This window comes from Maniola jurtina, chromosome 1 (assembly GCF_905333055.1).
Source record: "Maniola jurtina chromosome 1, ilManJurt1.1, whole genome shotgun sequence".
NCBI classification, from domain to species: Eukaryota; Metazoa; Arthropoda; class Insecta; order Lepidoptera; family Nymphalidae; genus Maniola; species Maniola jurtina.
Window position 1 is genome coordinate 947,222 of NC_060029.1, and position 23,230 is coordinate 970,451.

Here is a 23,230-nt window from a genome sequence, read left to right on the forward strand (position 1 = left end):
ATCAAACTAAATTAAAATCTGGAATGGTAGGTGTAACTGTATTTGATTGTGTTCAATTCTGATTATTTTCAGTTGCTAGTTTTTATCGATCATTAGATCATCGAATTAGATTGTCGTCGTCTTATTTAGCTAAACTTTTGTACAAAAGCATTACAAAATTAAAATCAGTGTCGGTCAGTGCATCAGGTAGCGTTTTCCTAGAAGGCCCATCTCCGTCGTCTGGCAAGTGGCCTAACCAAACAACAATTGCAACGTCTGGGTCATGGTTTTAAATGTTAATGGATCGCACGTGCTGAGATTTACTTTTTTATCTGCTATTAACTTGTATAGACAAACATCATATTATCTACTTTCTCTTAAAACTTTATTATTGTTATTGTATTGTTGATATTTAATTGCTTAAAACGCATATGATTCTGGAAAGTTGGAGGTGTGTGCTCAGGATTCCTTAAACTTGCTAGGTATCTGTAGTAGCTAACTTTATTGTCTTTGGTTGCAGGTACAGGCAGTAGGAATGCTGAAGCACGTGGCGGTGTCGCCGCACCGTGCGCGCGCCGACTCTGTCAGCCTCTCCTCCTCCGCGTCATGCTGCAGCCTCGGCAGCCTCGAGAACCGACACGACTCTGTCACCGACCTGTCGCATCGCACGGTGAGTTCCCACTACCCAGTACCCACCTACTAAAATTGAGAAAATAGAGAGAGGACACTAGCTGAGACGTTGATCTGACCAGATACAAAATGCGGACGACACATCTATCTGGTACGAACACCCATCCACTCGACTGGAAATAGAGGAAAATGGAAGAACTTCCATTTTCCTCTATATTTTTGGAGTGGAATAGATCAGCAGCCACTATCCTTAAATTGAAGGTAACGACGCAGTTAGAAGAGAGTATAAAGAGAGCACCTGATGTTCGCAGTTTGAATGCACACTTGTCCTTCGTAGTTGGCTAGTCTCCATTGAAATGTTCAGTCAGCAGTCTGAAAACATTCCTCCTCAGTCCTCTTCCAAAAGCTAACTTCTAAAACCAAGAAAGGAGAGATCCTTGGTTTTCGAATTTCTGCCATCGTTATTCACCATCGTAACCAATTTTACCCTGGATATTAATCAGTTCTTCACATCATGGTGACCGTGACTGTCTGATGAATATCTGCTATCATTATGGCGTATGGTCGATGAATCGGTTATGCTAAGCCCAGTTTGTGAGCCTGTATCTATGCTATCAATTTGTATGTTTGTAACAAAATTTCCATTCCTGAGCTGTGACTTCTTTTTCTATGTGACTAGAGGACGGTTTCCAAATCGCGTGATTTCTTCACATTACATTCTCGTTCTGGTTCAGGGAATATTTAATCTTCTTTAAGAATGAAACGATAAATATCGCAGATTTCAGATAAATTATTTGATCTTGGTATATTTCATACATGTATCGTTATTCGTTATTCGTTACCAAACGAAACTTGATTTAATGAGCAAAATCTCAAATACAATAGCGTTTTCAACCAGTTAACAATGGATTGGCTAAGTGGTCAGTTCTGCGGTTTATATTCGACTAGTATTTGTGTAATTGTATACCAGGCCCGTTTGTTCACATAGTTTAACCCACGTTCTTAAGAAATTTCCGCCGTGTGGGTTTCAAAAGCACTTGCTGCATTCGGGCATTATTAAATTTAATGGTGTGTTATGGGAAATATTGTGTACTTCAATTACTTCACTACAGCATAGTACTATAGAGACAAAAAACACTGTTTTCTCTACCTACGTACTTTAAAGTACTTAAATAGTTTGATAAAAGAAAAAATTGGTTGTCTGTAAAGTGGGTTTACTGACGATAGTTGAACGTGACAACAAAGGCCGATTGTGCTTCTTTGTCGCTCGTTCCGCGCTCTCGCTTGCACTTCAAGCCTTACATGGAACGCCTCAGAGCGAGGTAACGCCGCATGAGTCATGTTTTTTCGTGCGTGCAGCCGGCTCTATCGAATTATAAGACGTTGTCACGTCAAAAATAAATACTTAAATATAATATTTGCATTTCTTTTACGGATTATTAACTTTTAAGTTTTATCACCTTTTTATCTGGTTTAAGACTTTTATTAGTTCCATAAAGGAATTTCCACTTAAATGAAACTTACAGGCTATGTTACAGAGTTCAAAATTACATTTTAGAGCGCACAATAATTATAGATATGTTAGTAGACAATTAAGATATGTTATTTCAATTTCTAACTTCTAATACATACATAATATTATAATATTACACTAGTGGGTAGATTTATACTTTAATTCTTAAAGTACCATCGCAACAAAAAACATACGAACGCGCGAGGTCCAATAGTCAGCGCGAGCCACGGCTGAGCTGACTGAGCTGACTCACTATATATGTAGATTACATAGATTCATAAACGAACTAGATGTGACATGAAAAAATATTATTTATATTTGACAAGTTATTACTTATTTTTGTTACGTTATTTTTATAGTTTAAGGCTTATTCATAAAATGGGTTTTTAGTAGTTTTTTAAAAGTGTGTATACTTTTGCACTCTTTAATATTTTTGGGAAGTTTATTATACAATTGAGCACTTTCAAATGTAATATTTCGTTTACCATAGTTAGTTCGTGGTGCGCGTAAGATTATGTTGTTGGCATTTCTTAGTCGTTGTAATTGAGGATATTTATTTTTAATTGTAAAGGTTATGTTTGAGTGTATTTCTTTTGTTAATAATTTTCGGATTAGGATACAAGTGTAGTATTTGTAGGTATTACTTATGTTCATTAATTTAGTTTCTTTATATACTTTTTCTGTTGAGGTTAAAAAATCATAGTTAAATAATACTTTAATCAATTTATTTTGTGCCGTTTGTAGTACTTTAAGATTAGTATTAGCTGCTGATCCCCAAACTTGGATTAGGTAGTCTAAGTGTGGCTTTATAAGTGAGTTGTAGATTAAATAACGAACTTTATGGGGTAAGCAACGTACAATACTGCGAATGGCTCCAGTAAGAGATACTAATTTTGTTTTAATATTTTTAATATGTGGTTTCCATGTAAGCTTATTATCTAAAGTTAATCCCAAATATTTTTCACAATCTGATCTACTAATAGTAATATTATTTATTTTAAGTGGTTCAAAGTCGTTAATTTTTTTGTTTTTAGCTGCAAATATTACATAGTGAGTTTTGTTTACATTAAGGGTAAGCAAATTACATTGAAACCAGATATTAAGTATGTTAAGGTCATTTTGGGCATCCTGAATTATGTCTTCTATTTTATTTCCATAATAAAACAAGGTGGTATCATCGGCATATAGCGAAAGTTCTCCTTTAAGCCCCAGTTTACTTATATTGTTTATATAGATAAGAAATAATATAGATCCAAGAATGGAGCCCTGAGGAACTCCATACGTTATTAAATTGTGTTTGCTTTGGTATTCACCAATCTTTACTATTTGAAATCGATCAGTTAAGTAGGATTCAAAAATTTTGTGAGCGTTATCGGTGATACCTATATCTTTTAATTTGTTCAGAAGAATTTTGTGGCTAACCGTGTCGAAAGCTTTTTTTAGGTCTATGAATATGCCTAGGGCAATTTTTTTGCTATCTATATTATTTTTTATTTTAGTCACTAAGTCAACGGTAGCAGATAATGTATTGGATTTCGATCTAAATCCGTATTGTTTAGGATATAGATAATCAATAGAGGTCAATAGGATTCTAGCCGATTGTAAATAATTTTCTCAAAGATTTTGGACAATACCGGGAGTACAGAAATGGGTCGATAATTGCTAGGATCTGTTTTTGTTCCAGATTTATAAATAGGAGTCACTTTGGCTATTTTAAGAGACGATGGAAAGTTACCATTTTCTAAACAGGTATTTACGCACCGAGTAAGTTCGTCAGCTATATAGTTTTTAATGGACTTTATAACTTTAGTATTTATGCAATCAATTCCGGAACTGGTATTCACGTCCAAGTTATTTATTATTTCCGTGATTTCTTTTGTTGTTACAGAATTTAGTTTACTGAGGCCAAAATTAGGATTATTATCGGTAGGCGTTGCATTGGTATAGATTTTGTTATTATGGTACTTTGTTTGAATAGCCTCCGCTAGCAATAAACCAACAGTCGAAAAAAAATCATTAAAATATTCGCAAATTTCATTTCCATCTTTTAATTCCTTGTCCCCTTTTTTCAGTTTAGCTGGTATTGAGACTTCTCTTATCTTATTGTTAGTTAAGCTATCTATTAGGTCCCACATCTTTTTTGGTTTCTTGTTACATTCAGAGAACTTTTTATAATAGTAATTACTCTTCATAGTCTGTATTTCCTCTGAAACTATTTTTCTTTCTTTTACGAACTTTTTTTTAATATCTTCATCTTTTGGGTTGCTTTTATGTTGTTTCCAAAGTGTGTTCTTTTGATTTATTTTTTATAAATATTTTATTCCTTTGCCCTAATTATCTAACTAAACTAAAATTAGGTAACTTTTTTGACCCTATGTATACAAATTTTACAATACAAAATCATTTTTAAATCATCAGATTTCGGTTTTCATAACTTGCATTGTTCTTTAGGCTTATTGCTAATACCCACAGAAATTGAGATTTCAACCGTTTCAACAGCTAGAACCGTTTTATAATAATATACAATTATTACAGTGATACTTTAATATAATATTAATACAATGGTATTACAGTAGTATAGGTATACAGTAGTTGTTCTTTGTATTTTATCTAATCAGCCCAGCTTGTGGTGCTATTGCAATCTCTCTTCCTTATTTCAAGGAATTTCCCTTTTTCTTCTGTTTCCGTCCTGTAATGACTTTGTTCTTGAGGCGTAGGTCCGTCTAGGTACTTCACTGTATACCTGTGTACTATTGCGGAAATTATAAAACTAATCTATTTTTTTATAAAACATTCTCAGCCCTATAGAATTCATTTTTATTTTTAAGCCCTTTTGCTTTACTCTTTGATAAGGAGTTTCATATACGAGTATTGCATTGAAATTCAAAAATTATACAGTACATTGCACCAAATTTCGAGAAATAAATTATTTGAATGTTTCGACATTATACAACTGGTACCTAAACAGGCTCATTCATTACTGATTACATCATAACGATCTAGACTTAGACTAGACCTTGCAATCAAATGTAGACATTACCTTTCTCTGAGAGCGAAAGTTTATTATAAAGTTCAGCTTTCGCGCTGCTAATGACAGAATTTTCTCCATTCTTTGCAAGTAATTATAATCGTGAGAAAAGACTGTCTGGCACCTAGCGGTAGACTATGGTACCATACGAGTACAAAAATGTCCGTTTTATCATACTTTGAAAAACGAAAATTGGCTTTAGAGGATAGCGGGAATCAAATTCTATTTTGTTTTATGGGATGTTGAGCTTTCTCTCTTCTGACTAGTGACAAACATGTACCTACCTAACCCATATTTATAAATATGTTTTTTTTTCATAATTATTTGTGTTTAATCTGTACTTAGCCAGCGTGGTACGAGTAGATTATGGTCAGAAAAATGTGAGAAAAATACCCGCGAGCTGTGAGCGGAAGCATTTATTTACTTTTTGATAAAGCGTATACAAATAGGTATTAGTTATTTATTTAATTTATCAGTTTCGATACGAGGTAAAATTACCGTGGTAAAAGGGTTCGTAGAACTAATGTTCAAAATTTGACATTTACCTACTGAACAGTTAGAGGTATTATAGGTATTTATAACTAAGTTATAGCTTAGGTATTGTGCAAAAATGACTTTGTATAAATAAATCGTTAAGTTACTCGCAAATTGATATTTAAATATTTTAAAGTCAAAAGAGCTGATAAAACCGCTATAATTCCAAGTTAATAGCGATTTCATTTAAGCGATGAATTAATGAATTATTTTATTCTGGAAAATGCAGGTTAGTACATAGGATCCAATGAAAACGATACTTTTACTTGTCTTTATTTTCGTCTGCTTCAATACTAATCGAGAGCAGGGTCTCGAATAGTATTGAATTCTCAAATCCAAAACTAAAAAAAACTTCTATGCGTTGCATTGAATTTGCTCTGAACAGCATTGCTCAGTGTTCAGCTCGCTAAAACAGTTTATTGCTAACATGTGCTATCAGATCGCTTAGTGACTATAAAACTTGCGTGGCCGGCATTCATAGTGTAAAGAAAACCTTCCACAGTGCACTTGGCAAACGTGTACTTTACCCACGGACTTTACCACTGGCGTAGGTATAGGTACAAGCCGCGTGTGGCTCACAGGTTTGCCCATTTTTGTGGGTTTTCATACAAATAATATCACACTAATATTATAAAGGCGAAAGTTTGTATGTGTGTGTGTGTGTGTGTGTGTGTGTGTGTGTGTGTGTGTGTGTGTGTGTGTGTGTGTGTGTGTGTGTGTGTGTGTGTGTGTGTGTATGTTTGTTACTCCTTCACGCAAAAACTACTGAACGGATTTGGCTGAAATTTAAAATGGAGAAAGATAATATCCTGGATTAGCACATAGGCTACTTTTTATCCCGGAAAATCAAAGAGTTCCCACGGGATTTCGAAAAACCTAAATCCACGCGGACGAAGTCGCGGGCATCGGCTAGTTATAACATAAATAAAAAAACAGTGGTATTTGACAAAAACATTGCCTGGCTTTAACCGAATGCAATGGGCCATTGTGTATAGGGCCATTTTGTGCGTAGTAGGTACTTAGGTACTTTGTAGTTAATACGCTTTTCGGTACAGCTTTGCTATTAAAATTTTGAATAGTTTGCAGTTTGCACCGGGCTTTGAGGGCGAAAATTCATACTAAGTACATACTTATAAGTACATAAGTTCCAATAAGACTTAGGGCGATGTTCTAAAGACTTGGGAAGTTGGACTGAGAATCTGTAGGATGTGAGCTATTGGCGAGTTACAGTCATAGAGATTCCGTGTTTATACGTTTCCGCTTGCTAGACGTGTAAGGTATTAAACTCGATGTTTTTACACGCTTACTCCTATGTATTTAACAGTCGTCAGGCTTGCAAGACAACCTAGGTAGGACTATGAATAAATGGTTAGGTATGTTCTGAGAAATATTGATAAAATAAGAATGTACTTAATAGTAATATTATACATACGAGAGTATGTCTGTCTGTCTGAAAGCTTTTGAGTACACGAGACAGCTTACATCCTGGGAATGTCGGAAAATCGAAGCAAGTTCATATTCCCACGGGATTTTTCAAAAACCTGAATCTACGAGGACAAATTCATGGGCATCATCTAGAAGTGCTTCATAAACGAGATACTATCAAAAATATGGAAGCATAAAACAGTCATTTATATAAATGCATATTATGTATTATGCATTCAATGCTCAAGATCGCAATGGGAACAGCTCACATTAGCTGACAATGAGACATTTTGGGCATTGTTCGCCGACACACGCCCGCGCCGACATCAGCGCGGCTTATTAATAAGATGGCCGACATGATAGCGGATGATTTCGCGATTGTCTGCGCACATGGGAACCGTACCGGTTGGAACAGTATTATGGGGGTGAAAGTCGGAAAAAAACTACTTTTTAGAGTTCCGTAGGTACCTAAAAAGGAAAAAAGGAACCCCACGCTTTGTTATCTGCCTGTCTGTCTATCTATCTGTCTGTCTGTATGACGGGCGGACGGACGGACGAAAAAATTAAAATGTAATAAAAAAGTCTTTTAAGAATTAGAAGTCACATATAGATGGCGCTGTACCTACGTCATTAACTTGCAGTGGTCTACATAAACGTATAATCTTGATGGTACGGAACCCTTCGTGACTCTCACTTGACTGGTTTTTATTTTTCATGTCTTGCCCACGACCTTTCCACTTTGCGAATTAAACAAATGTAAGTAGGTATGAAGAACAATTTATCACAATTCTCATGGCTGCCATTTTTAAATTTTTAAGCGGCAATATTCTGTGAAAATTTCAACTAACCGATTACGGTTCACGAGATACAGCCCACTGACAGACAGACGGACGCACGGCTTAGTAATAGGATCCCAATGGCACCTTCGGGACTGTGCTTCGGGCTTCGGGTATGGAACCCTATAAAGACATATTGCTAATGTTCTTCTTATTTGAAACGAATAGTATGTAGGTACTTACTAATCCATATTCCATAATTACTAACACAGTGATAGGATAGGACAGCTAGTATTTTCTCTGGCACATCACGTCCCTACGGCGGAAGCTGACGTCACTTCCGTGCATTATTACACGTCGCTTTCACGTATCAATATGACTCTAATTACGATGGCAATTATGTCCATAATCGCGCTAATTGTTCTTGTGCATTGGTGGAGAAAAGTGGGTGAGAATGTAGCTGTTATGGGATATGTTCCGGGATAATTAGCTGTTTAATGAAGTCATGTTGAAGTTTAGCAAATATCTTTTTAATTCAAATACAAGTTAGCCCTTGACTGCAGTCACACGTGGTGGTAAGTGATAATGCAGTCTAAGGTGGAAGTGGGCTAATCTGGAAGAGGCTTGGCAGTTTTCATTGAACCGCTAAATCGCTTGGCGGTATGGTGTTGCCGGTAGAGTGGTAACTAGCCACGGTCGTAGCCTCCCACCAGACCAGGCTAGAGGAAATTTAGAAATCATAAAATTTTGAATTTCCCCTGCCGGGAATCGAACATAGGAGGAGATCCTTGGATCACTGACAAAACCACAGCACTCAATACTGCGCCGGAGGTCGTCAATATTCTTATAAGTAGTATAACAAAAAAAACTACTTAAAATCGGTTCATTACTTTCGGAGTTACGATGCCACAGACAAATACACAGATACACAGTCAAACTTATAACACCCCTCTTTTTGGGTCGGGGGCTATTTTTAAAAACATTAGTTGTAATGTATCTGTATTCTGTATTATCAATTATTTGTAGCTATAGCTATAAGCTAAATAACAGGTCTATAATAAATATCTTTTTAACATTAAAGTGTATAAAGCAGTCAAACTATTTTGCAATTCAAATCAAACGGTTAAGAATATTCTCTGAACGAATTAAACGAATACAATAGTCGACTGTGTATGAATCTCGTATCGTCTGCAAGCTAGCAAACAAATAATTACTCCTAAGAAAACTCCAATGGAATTATATACAGTAGCTGTATAGCTTAGCTTGAGAAAAATGAGCGTAATATGTTCGGAATAAAGCTCAAAATTCTATAAATGCTTGTAGGTTGAACATTGATACATAAAACCTCTAGATAATCAGGCCCAACAAAGTAAGTTAAAGAAAAATCCGTTTTTTCTTTCGAGATTGCAGCTTGATTCGTGGAAAAATTATAATTTAGCCTAGCAAGAAGCAAGCATTTATCTAAACCTATAAACATTAAAGTTTATCTAAATCTATACTAGAAAAGACTTGACTCACTGACTTATTTATCAATATTTAGCCCTAAAAGCTGAAACTTTGGACAGAGGTTTCCTTTATGTATACAAGAAGGATTTTGTGATATTTCCATTGTTAGGGAATATAGAGGATTTATATTTTCGCCAAATGAAGTCGCGGGCGGTCGCTAGCTAGGCATGAAAATGAAAAATAATGACATGCAAATAACATTTATCATGTTGTAAAGTATTTCGAACCAGTGGTAGATTAGTTTGCAAAGGACCTACTTATCCTTGATGATTCTTAATATTTAAAAAAGTAAAACCTATGTGTATATTATAAGAGTTTACGTCTATGCTAAAATTTATATTGTACCAGAAAATAGGCACACGCTTTTGTATGGAAGTTACATTTGAGAGGAACTGTGAGTCTTTACTTCTCTATATCAATGGGTATGGTCCATCGTACTCGAGACAAATGCGACTCATTACTGTAATAGCTAGAACAATGCAATATCTCGGGTGCACATGTCAACGTGGCCGTGGGAAATGCACCCGACTTTGCCGCTTTACATTGTACGACTTATCGCAAGGACGATCGTACGATCTGACTTTATAAGGCTTTTGTGTTACTGACACCTGACACCAATGTAGAGTTCTGAGTTCAGAGTTCTGTGCTCCACTCTCATAACTGAACATCAGACCATCAGAGTTAATTGGATCGGTTCAGATGATGGTGATCATAAACTATTAGCTTATAAAAAATTTGCTTAGACTCTAAAGCTGAAGTTTCCTAAGATAGAGGTTCTGTAACAGCTGCTACTAAATATCTGGTCCAAAAACACATCTATGCTCCTACTATGACTTATGAATTTTTGAAAATATTTTTTGGCTTTGGCCTGTGTAATTACCTAAAATTCAATTTATCCAGATACGACAAGATTGCGTCGTATCTGGTCCATTCCAGCGTCGATATTATGTCATCGTTTTAGATAATCGGTCGATATCGTCTCTTACTCGTCAGATACAAAAGCACGCAAGCACACATGCTTCCGTACTCAACTGCATAAAACACCGCCATCTTTTTATAAGTTTCAGCTGTAACGCAACAAATAAGTGCCTTTCTTTATACGTTTAATCTGAATTAAGCTTTAATTAAACCGGATTTACAAAGCTCTTTTAAAAATCTGCCACTGGTTCGGAATGCTGTTTTTATCACAAGGAAACGCAAGAATCGCCATAATTAACAACTTACTGCCCGGCTAGCATGGGCAGTAGATAAAAATTATATCCCCCAATTATATCCACTGATGTCAGAGAAATCAGTGGATATAATCGGGGATATAATTTTTATCTACTGCCCATGCTAGCCGGGCTGGATGACGAAATTTTATACATTCTTTTGAATGATCGAATGAAATTTTTCTGAAATTGAGCATTTTTTAAATTAAATGGAATAAAATATTCTATTTCCAAAACGCAGAGTAGGCATCTTCTACAATTTGTTTTGATATTTTTTTTATGTAAATAGCATAAAGTTTAGAAACAAGTTCATAAATCTACTTATTATAAAATATAAGTATGGATAAAAAGAGAGGGTATCCAATAAGGCATCCGATTATGTATATTGTCGCCGGCCGAGACCTTTTATCTTCGGTCAAGAGCGATCTATCCGGTCACGTAGTTCACGTAATATATTGAAAAATATTGTGACTTTGTATTTACTGGGTAGTCACTATTAATAATATTATTATGTACATGTAAGTACCTATTATAAACGCAGAAGTGTAATTGTTTATTGGTTTATCTTCAATCAAGCCGCAACGGGGCAACATATTTGCGTGATTTTTTGCATGGATATGTAGTTAAAGTCCTGCAGGTCGACTCTGATAAACCAATAATTATTAAAATCGCAATTGTTGTGATTAGCTGAATTTATGCTATTCTTGTTGCAACAATGCAACGTAGCCAATAATGAGCGCGCACCGAGCAGAGTTGATTGCGATCATGACATTGTTGCTGTCGTTCTACCGCAATCGATCCCCAGGAGTTACATTATCTATATTTTGTGTCAGGAAATTAAAGAGTTCCCACGGGATTCAAACCTAAATTCACGCGGACGAAGTCGCGAGCATCAGCCAATCGGCTAAGTATAATTTTAAAAACGGAAACGAAAAATCTCATTAATAATTCCCTGTAAAAATCCCAGAGGTGCCCTTTCCCGTGCCAAGTATTACATATTCAACATGCACCCGTATGTCAATAAACTAATAAGGCACCTGCCACATCCGTGTGATATAATGATGTATTCCGCGCACACCCGGGATACGCCGCGACATTGAAGGCTGTTGGAATAATGGAGAATATATACCTACTTATACTTAGTATAGACTTGTAAAAGTTGTAATATGAATTAGCAACGAATTTTATATATCCACAAATGCCGCCAGGTTCGGCCGGCGATATATTGTGTGGATCCATCGTTATAAAATCGTAAAAAAATACGATTATTTCAAAAACCTGTTACCGCTCTTTTGTTCATTAAATAGTGCGCTTAAGTTCAATCAAACCAATTAATTCACAGTAGGTGATGTTAGCGTGCGTAGTGGTTAACACGTCGAACCCCCGACCTCCTGGGTCGGGGATTCGATCCCAGACACGCACCTCTAACTTTGGAATATATATGCGTTTTAAGCAATTAAATATCACTTCATCGTGACGAAACCTGTATCTCTAAAAGTTTACCATAATATTCTCATAAGTATGAAAGAATCTGCCGCTGCAACTTGTACGCAATGCCGCTACTACCGAGAAAAACTAACAAGAAACTCGGTGGCTGCTCTTTTCAAATGTTCAATTTCTAATAATATTACTATCATTAGCCATTGAATTATTTTTTCACAATAATACCTACTATGAATTAAAAATAACTGATTACCTGTCTAGGTACGTAAATTATCAGAAATTAGTGTCTTACTCGCAAAGATACTACGAATTCTATTAATACGAAAGGATATCGCGAATAGGCCATACACATATGTTTTACACACAGCAAATAATAACCGTAGTGCGTCACAGAGTTGCGTCACGCCTCCTTCGATATATTGTGATGTCATGTCACATGTGATAACTTTGAGAGGCGGCATCCGTCATACATTGCGTCCGTCTGGAGAGGATAATAGTTATAGTAGTTTCCCAAGCACGATCGTAGGTACGTAGCTTTTGCAACTCTGTATAGTGAGAAAGCCCCGAGAAAATGTTAGATCGTACCCTATGTATGTACTTGGACTGCGGCAGTATCTTATAACCACAGAAATAGTACTTGAGCTATTTTTAATGATTAGTCAAAGTTTGCATCGCATACAAAGTCCCATCAAGTACAGACGTCAGAAATTGCGGTAAGGAAACTTTTATACAATGCTTCTAATGTTGCGGCTACATTAAGGTTATTCAATGCCCAACAACGCCATAATCAATGCGTTAAACTGAGTGGCCACGCTTGAACGGTTAACATCTAATGCCAAATGAATTGGGGTTAAAATCGACATACGCCAAACGGCATTGTGAATGCCGTTGTACGTTGATCGTGGCTACATCTACGTTTAATGGAAAACGCCGTTGAACATCGCGTTGCTGGCCGTTAATGTGGCCGGGACATAATAAGTATAATACATATTATCACCCGTGGCATATGCATCGTGGTCATTTCTATCGTTCTTAGAACAACAAGTGCGCACGCGCAGGCGCCAGATACCTTATCTTGGTTACGAAATCTGTTCGTTATTAATGAACTTTAATTGGATCAACCACGTACTTAGATAATCATATCGGTTTTTCTTTTTAGTCTTATTCATCATCAATATAATCATCGTAATCGTTCACTTTGCTAGAATATGGTACTTACATGCATATTATTTGCATGGTTTTAAGGCTTAGATACCTAAAATCGCATATCCTGGCAAGTGTGCGTGCAAAATTTATTGAATCCAGCATCTCATCTAACCTTCTTAACATAATAGAATTATTATATAACTAGCTGATGCCCGCAGCTTCGCCCGCGTGGATTGGTCAGATCCCCTGCAGCATCAGGATTGAGGAGTTGGAATCCAAATTTTTTATGAAACAAGGTCGCAAAGTTCCTCTATCGATTAAAAAAAAAAAATTACGCAAATCGGTTCAGAAATCTCAGAGATTTCGGTGTACATAGGTAGAAAAACACAACTCCCTTTTTGAAAGTCGGTTAAAAAAGTAGCCTATGTTACACCCTGGTCAATCCTCTACTTGTCTGTGAAAATCCCGTCAAAATCGGTTCAGCCGTTCCAAAGATTAGCCTTTTCAAACAGACAGACAGACAGACAGACAGACAGACAGACAGACAAAAATTTTAAAAACGTGTGATTCAGTTAAGGTATCGTTCAAATAACCCTATGAGCTTAATATGAGGTAGTTATTTCGAAATTACAGACAGACACTCCAATTTTATTTATTAGTATAGAAGTCAATAGATATTATTAGATGATCTCGATTTTCTTTATTTTTGGAGATTATAGCTAGATACGTAATAAATAAACCATAGGTACGCCACTTCGGCGATTTAATAATAATAATTATTGTGTAACTTTATTAATAAGTAAATAACTTTTTTATAAAGCAACAATTCATATTCATAACTTTGTTATGAGGACGTCATAATTATATTTCTAGACCTTTGGAAGATAACCTTTGTTGGCGGCGGCGCGTGCGCACGCACTTCGCTTACTAGTTACGCTATCGGAAGTCTATTATTTAACATTAACTATGACTAGTGAGGTGCATTATGTCGATAATTTGATGTCGATAAAACATTTCAAACAACAAATGATGATGTTATATTGTAAAAGTTCTATGTCAAAAATTAAAAACTAGTCGCACACGAAGGGTTCCGTACTGTCGTACAAAATATAACGATATGTACTTTTTTATTTTTATTTGCATGGCTGATGGCAGCTATTTTTAGATTTGCCATCTTAGGTTTTATTATTTGTTGTTATAGCGGCAAAAGAAAATTTAAACTCTCTACCTATGACAATTCATGATAGACAGACAGACAGACGGACGGACAGCATAGGTTTAGTAATAGGACCTCGTTGGCACGCTTTGGGTGTGGAACCCTGAAAATGCATTAATAAAAATGAGTTTTAAACACATTAAGATAGCATAAGCTGATTAGTGCACACACTAGTTTATAATATTTTGAGAACAAACAAAATAATTTAATATGCAATAAATAATATCTAATAACCACAGCATCCCATACGAAATGTGTTAAAAAATTTATTTTACTAAAATAACTACCGAAAGTTCCGTTAGCACGTAATTGGTAAATGCATCCTGTTACACATCGACTCCAGAATGTTTACTTTCACCTCAGGAAGTGCTCGCAAAATTCACGATTGCTTTCGATTGTAGGTAGATACACTTTAAAAACAATGAGTTTAAGAGAAGTTCAATTTAATTACCAATATTGCCAATCTAGCACAGCTAATATTTATTATCCTCTGCGAAAAATATACAAAAATAACTGATGCCTGCGACTTTGTCCGCGTTGATTTAAGTTTTTAAAGTCCCGTGAGAATCTTTTGATTTTTAGAAAAAGATGTAGCATTTCGCTCTCTACGCCCATGCAAAAATCCGTTAATCCGATCCGTTATTCCGTCATGGCGTGATTGAAAGACAAACCAACAAATAAATATACTTTCGCATTCGTAATATGGTTAGTGATTTTATTGACAAAACTTTCACGGTTCTAAAGTAGGTATAATATGTATCAGACTTAAATGCCTATTTGTCCAAGTTGAGTTAATATAGCTGCACCTTAGGAAGTTTAGGTGCCTGACAATATATAGGTAGTTTGAAAATAATATTGTGCATGTAAAGCTAAGAGAAACAGGTGGTACAAAATACTGTTTTTGTTTTACATCTTGGAAAACCAAGTAGGTAAAAGGAGCATATTATTAGCATTTTTATCGATGTAATAATTATAATAGTGCTTTTTATATACCTAATATGTATTTTTCTCTCGCAGCATAGTATCATATTCCTCATTGTTCTAGGTCGTAACTGACTTCGACATATACCGGCGATATGTTGGGAAGAAAAAAAAACTATCGATAAGTTCATTCAGTCATAGTTTGTCCCATCACTAACCCGGATGGGTAGTGTAGGGCGTCGGGCCCTTTATATTGGCGGTCAATTTGGATGAGCACGGGCCGCCCTGCGCCTGCGCCGGATGTCCCATTGTTTACTTGCCGCCTCCGGGCGGATATTCAGATGTTATGCCCCCAAATATGGCGCTAATGATCACTTAGTTATGCTGTCGTGTAAAATGCAACGCGTGATTTTCAGCTACTGCAGGTCCATAGATTATTTATTATTTAACAATTATGTATCGGTAAGAGACGTTATAACCGCTTCTTATTCGAGAGGTTGGGGCTTCGATCCTGGGCATGCACCTCTAACTTTTCGGAGCTACATAATAATTGAAACGTAGGTACCTAGGTACCTATTTATCACTTACGCACATTTGGAAAAATCTATGCACCTATTGAATGTTGAAGTACCTATTTACTTACCTAAGGCACTCCATATTACATTAATCACGTAAATACTTTTAATAGGAAATTTAACCCATCCTTACCGCTATAATATGACTCACTGCTTTTATTTTCCTTATGTAGTACCTAAGAGGTAGGTACATAGAATAACGGCACAAATAAACGTCCAAAGTTCATACTATGAAGCAGACATTGCACTCGAAGAATTACAAAATGTTTAAAAATTTCTCATGCAGTTTATTTATTTACTTAGCATGCTGCATTGTGATAATCTGATTTTAAAGTAATGTACCTATGCAGTATTTCCTGCCTATTATACCTAGCTATATTAGATGATATTTTTAACCTCCGACCCAAAAAGAAGGGTGTTATAAGTTTGACGTGTGTATCTGTGTACCTATCTATCTGTGGCATCGTAGCTCCTAAACTATAAATGAATCGATTTTAATTTAGTTTTTTTTTCTTTGAAAGGTGGCTTGATCGAGTGTTCTTAGCTATAATCAAAGAAAATCGGTTTGAAAGCAAAAAGCTGTTTGAAAGTTATCAGCTCTTTTCTAGTTACTGTAACCTTCGCTTTTTGGGGGTGTTACAAATTTTTAATTTACACGTGTCTCTGTATTGTGTTGCCTCTTTCAAAACGTACATAATATCACTATTAGATGTAGATTTATAATTTTGTACTTGTACCTATATGATATAATATAGGTAGGTAGAACAGACGAAAGCAGCCCAGTGAGAAGAAAGAAAAAGAAAATGAGTAATAATATACATATATGTATAAGTACATCGAATCAAATGTTTATAAATAGGTTTACCTAGATCAAATCTTTAGACAGTAGGTACAGATAGATACATTGTAGGCTGTGAATGCACAATGAAAGTGCACAGAGCGTACAGAAGCAAGGTCAATTGTACGATACGATCTAGACAACTCATTCGACATACCTACTTACTACGCACAATACCGACTACTATGTTTTGCGAACATTCTCGTTTTTACATCCGGATTCTGGTTAGATACATTGGTATCTACGTGATACGAATATTAACAAGTACTTAGGTACGGAACTGTGAAAATGGGTGCTAAAAAAACCAAAAAATAAGCTGTTTTACCAGCTAGGTAGGTATATGTAAGTATTGCTTTTCGACGCAGCGGTTTTCGTTTAATTGATCACAAATCAGCTCTTAACTGACTGCGATCTCGCCTGGTAAGTTTAGGCAGCCTAAAAGCAGGTTGAAGTCCAGTGGAGATATTCTAATTGGTAAGAATCTACCTAGCCATTACTGAAGCTAGATAAAATATTTCACTAAAAGAGACCTATCTTTTCATCGACCTTTGTAACAAAATCTTCATTAGTGATTTTTTAGAATAGTAAGTAGATTGATACAATATTGATGAACAGCATTAATACAATTAGAATATAGGTCATAATTTACTCTTTCCAGCAAAAATTCAAAGTTTCTAAAACTGGGTAAAACCTGCTACCAACTCCGGTTAAAGTATGCAATAATTTTAATAATATACACCTTCTAAACAAGCGAAATTCCCCGCAATGTCGTCGTCAAACCCACAAATTGTGCAATGTGTCTTACGACAAGGACTGGTCATTTCCCAGAACGCCGAGGTCGTTGCGGACGCGTGCCACCGCAAAGGCTTTAGTCCGCATTACGTTGGTTGAATAATAACTGGCCCAGATTATTGGCTGATTATTTTGTCGTAGCGACTATTCGGGGTCGGGGATTCAATTCCGGACACGCATCTAACACTTTTAAAAGTTATTTTATTTCCCGATTATCCATACTTAATATTATTAATGCGAAAGTGTGTCTGTCCGTCTGTCTGTCAGTCTGCTAGCTTTTCATGGTCCAACAGATTGACCGATTTTGATGAAATAAGTAACCGATTTATACAAAGTTTTGTACAGAGGTAGCTTACGTCCCGGAAATTGACATAGGCAACCTTTTTATCCCGGAAAATTAAGTAGTTTCCACGGGATTTTAAAACACGCGGACGAAGTTGCGGGCACCATCTAGTTTCTTAATAATTACTTTAAAACTGCATCGATAGTATGAAATCGAATTCCGCATAGCATTCGGTCACCTTTGCAATATTCCAAGAAGCGAGCGTGTCGCAAAGCTTTCGACTTTGATTCACTTTGAAAGGTGAATGGTTTCATAATAACTGTATCTATCAGAAAATACTTGGAAATTGTGATGCCGTTTTGGAGGTTTTTTCTTGAATACGAATTTAAAAGGACAATACCTACCTAGAATTTAAAAAAAATCCCCGACTTATTAATTTTATCGATTAGTGATGCGAATTATTCTGTTGTACACTTTTGTGTTAATCTTCTGTTAATCTTTGTAAATCAATTCCATTTTGATAACAATGTAAAATTTGGATTGTATTCGTTATGGTCCAAAGACAGTCGCTGATATACGGCCCATTCTGGCTACTTCTTCAACCGTGAAGCTTTCATTCTAAACTGGATACCTGCCAATTATAGAAATCCCTGAAGCTAAGAATCCACATGCATTAATTATGCAGCACAAGACCCACTGCCTGAAAAAAGGAGTAATATATTTAGGGTTTATGACGTATGTATCATACATACTACGTCATGAACCTCACATACAATATAACGTATGTGAGTTTCTTTGTTCCACCATAACTACTAAAGGCCGGAACAGATTCGGATGTATGGGGTAATAATGCGAAAATACCTGCGTGTTTCAGGAGTTTCAAGGGATTTTCAGAAATCCCACGCGGAGGAAGCAAAGCAGGCAATGTGTTTGGAATTCCTATAGAGAGAACCTCGGGACACATCTTATAGTTGGGCGTTGTCTGTCACGGTTGACCGACTCAGGCGCCGCATTCCGGGGAACCCTCCGACCGTGACTGTTCCTTGTAATTTGTAACCCAACCCGAATATCAAAGCACACCTACCTTCGGAGATGAGTTAGTATAAGGCCCTCTCTCATAGGGGTATCTACTCGCGTCTCTGTTACGTAATCCCATACAAATAACCAAGACAAAAAAGTCAGTGAGCATCAACCATATTGAGTGACCAACCAGTCACTAACGTAGGCTATGTTTTCCGTACTACTCTTACAGCAGTATAGCGGTTTTCCGTACTACTCTTATTAACTTATCGCCGTGGATAGAGTGCAGCTACTACTAATTGGACTTTTTGCAGCAAAATACTGGATAGGGCAGAGAATCAAGATCAGATAGTCAAACAAGTTTCAAGCACAGCCAAAAAATAAGTACATATTTATTTGTGGTAGTTCTAAATATACAATTATCGATTTATCTCTTCATTATTTTATGCCCGACAACGATGAATCCAATACAATTATAATATTTATTAGAGAAAAGAAATTTGAAATACATTATATCATATCTATTTTGGATCAAGTGAGACAACTTCGTTGGAGGTAATAAACAACAAAATTGCAAAACTAACAGCAAACTTTACTTAATTTTTGAATTGTTTTGAATTTTTGGTTTGTTTAAAAATATCGATTAGTTTTCAAAGTAATGACGTACAAGCCATTGGTGCAATTGATTTGCATTGTAAAACATCGTCCATATCTCACTCTTGAATATTCCCACCCGTAAATGTCGATTGGAACAGTATGCCTTCACGGTCAACTCTGAGCGACCATGGAGTGCACTTTTAACTTAGTACGCTATGGTGAAATATATAGGTCGCTACCGCCCGCCCACCGTCTCGCCGACGTAAGATCTTAACTGCTCAAACGTGCTTACAGTTTATTGCCGAGCTTAAAGCCTACATAAAATGTATTGATATAAGATAGTCGCTATAAGTTAAAGTCAGATGGTACTTAGACGCCTTTCATTGCAAGCAAAAACGCCTACAGTTGACATATAATAATCTGATTCTGCCTTGAATATAAGATTTTGAACTTTTATAAACAAAACATTTTTTACTTTTTTTATTTTTATTCACTATAGGCAAGCGCTTGACCACAATCACACCTGATGGAAAGTGATGATGTGGTCTAAGATGGGACGCGTTTACCTAGAAGGTGCCTATTCACTCTTGTTTTAAAGATACCCGGATTTTAATTGGTAGGAACAGTTAAAACCGTGCTCAAAATAGCCCTGACTCACAAACTAGGCCCGTATTTTGAGAGTCAGTCTCTTCACTTATTCTAATGATGGCAGACAAGAAATGAAAAAATAAAGCAATATACTTACTTAGTTCTTATTAATTATTTTCTATGTATAGGTATATAATATTATAGTAGTGATAAATAAAAAAGAAGCAGCCAGTTTGCAGACAAAAAGAAACAAAAACTGGTGGTAGTAAAAGTTATAATAAGTTGTGATGGGTTCTTGGAAGAGTAAATCGAGTGTCCACGCGGTTCATATCTCTTCGGGCATGCTCACATCACTGCGGCTTCTTTGTGCTATTAGGGTTGTCACATTCAGATAACATTAATTTATGTAAAACTTTTTTCACACACTCACAAGTCCACGTGGACTACTGTACCTATAGTAATTAGAAAAGGCTAGCGTTAAGTTTTATTGTAATATTTACAATTTATTAGTTGAGAGAATTAGGCCAAGGTGCCAAACCGCACTGGGCGAGCGCGGTGGTAGACTATGGCCTAAAGTCCTAAACCCTTTTGACGATGAGTTGATCATGATGATGATGAGGCATACATTATTATAGGATGTAAATAGGCTTTCACGAGTTGTTTCTTTTTTATTATATAGATTTGGTTCACATCACATAGGCAATTAAGCATGTATCTATGGTATATATTCACTCAAATACTATATTAAGTATCTTTTTGTTTATTGATTTCATTTTCTGTTTTGCCAACCCTATTTATTAAAGACTCAATGATCTTGTCTCTGGCGTTGTGGCTCTCGGGTTTCCCGCCCTCTAGACCTTTTGGCTTTGTTTAATTATTAATAATATCTGAGTGTTAGATTGCAAAGTAGGTAGCCAACTTTTTGGAAGCCGCTTTACATAGTTTCGCATCTTTTTCAAAGAAACTAAATTTATTTTATGTAGTACAACGTACAACAGCGATTTTACGAGTGTATGTTACTCTTATTTATTCAGGAAAGAGTTTCTACTGAGACAGACGGACAGACAGACAACGAAATGATCCTATGAGGGTTCCTTTTTTTTTGAGGTACGGAACTCTAAAAATGTAACTATGTACATTGTACATATTATTGTTATGAACATGAATGAGTAGCGTTATGTAAAATAGACAGGGTACAAGTTCCGTTCTAACGAATTCGTTATCAACTTCCAAGTAACACTGACTTTTGTTTGCAAACAACGCACTTTTTAAGCCAAAACGCGTCTTTATTAGCGGACGATCTCAATTCTCAATAAGTATTATATATGAGTAACAGTGACAAGTTGTGCCAATGTTAAGGTCTTTGATAACGCATCCGTTGTGATAACAGAATAACGGAAGCGTAATATCTACTCGTTTATATAACTGTTTGCTTAGAACGGGAAAATGGATAATCCCGTATTTTTTACCAAATAATTATTTTATTTGACTAGGAAAACGAATAGCTTTTTACACGACTGACCAAAAAAGGAGTGTAATGATTTAATGGATGTACCAGACGTACCTACTATGCTACATACTCGGAAGTATGTAAGTATGTGAGTTTCTTCATTCAACCATAACTACTAAATACTAGAATAGATTTGGGCATCGTTAGGATTCTCACATCATCCCGAGTTATGCAGGCTATAATTTTCTTTAAAAAAAATCAATAGATATTTATTTATTTATTTATTGTCAACCAAAACAGATTACAATAACTACTTTAACTTAATTCTTAAATTGATACATATTTTGACCTTATTGTAATCCTATATGGTCGCACAACATGACTATGGTTTTTTAGGCACGCTTAATTATTATTTAATATTAATAAATTAAATTTAATATAAACACTTAATAAGTACACTTATACTACAATAAATAATAACCTAAGAATTCGACGAAATAACAATGTTATTCTATTATTTTACTTAATTATTTTAACTACTTTTCTAGCAAATATATTATATCTATGATCAAAAATATCTAAGTCTATATCTGTTATATTATTATAGGAGCGGCACATTCTTATAACAGGATTATAAAATGAGGTGTTATTTTTATAAGTTTCCAGTATAAAAGTTTTTGGTTTACGATTTACATATCTAACATTAAGGTTTATCTGAGAAAGTAAAGTGGGGGAGTCTATATTGGAATGTAGTATTTTATGTAGGGTTAGCAAATCTTGTCGTTTACGGCGAATATGGAGGGGAGTCATGTTAAATTTAGTAAGACGACCAGCATAGGACGGTATTTGCCTGGAGATTCCACACCGGTAGGAGAGTATTTTCAGGCATTTCTTCTGAACGCCTTCAATGTTATTAGAATGAACAGCATAGCAAGGGGACCAAATTATTGAGCAGTATTCCAGCACCGTCCGTACAAAAGTGCTATACAGTAGGATAAAGCTATGTGGATTTTTAAACATTTTCGTGGTTCTTGCTATGAAGCCCAGATTTTTGTAAGCCTTATTTGTTATACTGTTGTAATGATCCCGAAAACTAAGCTGGTCATCAAACAGTACACCGAGATCCTTGATAACAAATTTTCTCTCAAGAAGTTGATCATTAATTTTATAATCAAAGGTAACTTTAGAACGTTTTTTAGTAAATGAAATCACAAAGCATTTTTTTATATTAAGATACATTTGATTTTGTGTACACCAGTCCAGTAATGTAAATAAATCCTTCTGGAGATACAAGCAATCACTAAGTTCATTTATTTGATTAAATATTTTAAGATCATCAGCGTACAGAAGACAGGGTGAAGACAATCTTTCGATTAGGTCTATAGATATAGCGGCTGTATTTTCAAATGTACACATTTTTACTTTTTAGTTCGTTTTTGGCAGAACTTTCGTGTTTTTAATTATGATTTGCACACATAAGCACATTAATCTCATAATTTTTATCTTATCTTTATCTTTTTGAATTTAACCAATGTACCTAATAGTTTTGTTATGTACCTATTCGTACATGTCATTATAATACTATGGAAGTGCGTATTTTTATGATCATTGCACGGTGCGTGCCCGCATAATGTTTCGTAACAAAGCCGTAACGAATCGAACCGACCCATAAATCCGGTTAAAAGTCAATAAATTACCTCCGCCATTCCCACTTGACTCTAACTACTAACTGGTAACTGGAACTGTGAAATGGATATTA

General features: G+C 35.6%; 1 protein-coding gene across 1 annotated transcript in view; it reads left to right on the top strand.

Moving 5' to 3' along the window:
- The window catches only part of LOC123865710, an 84,512-nt gene that overhangs the window by 39,498 nt on the left and 21,784 nt on the right, over positions 1-23,230 (top strand). The window contains exon 2 of the mRNA XM_045906925.1: positions 500-649. Within this exon, the coding sequence (XP_045762881.1) occupies positions 515-649 (135 nt within the window). The 5' untranslated portion in view covers positions 500-514. The remainder of the gene's footprint in view (positions 1-499; positions 650-23,230) is intronic.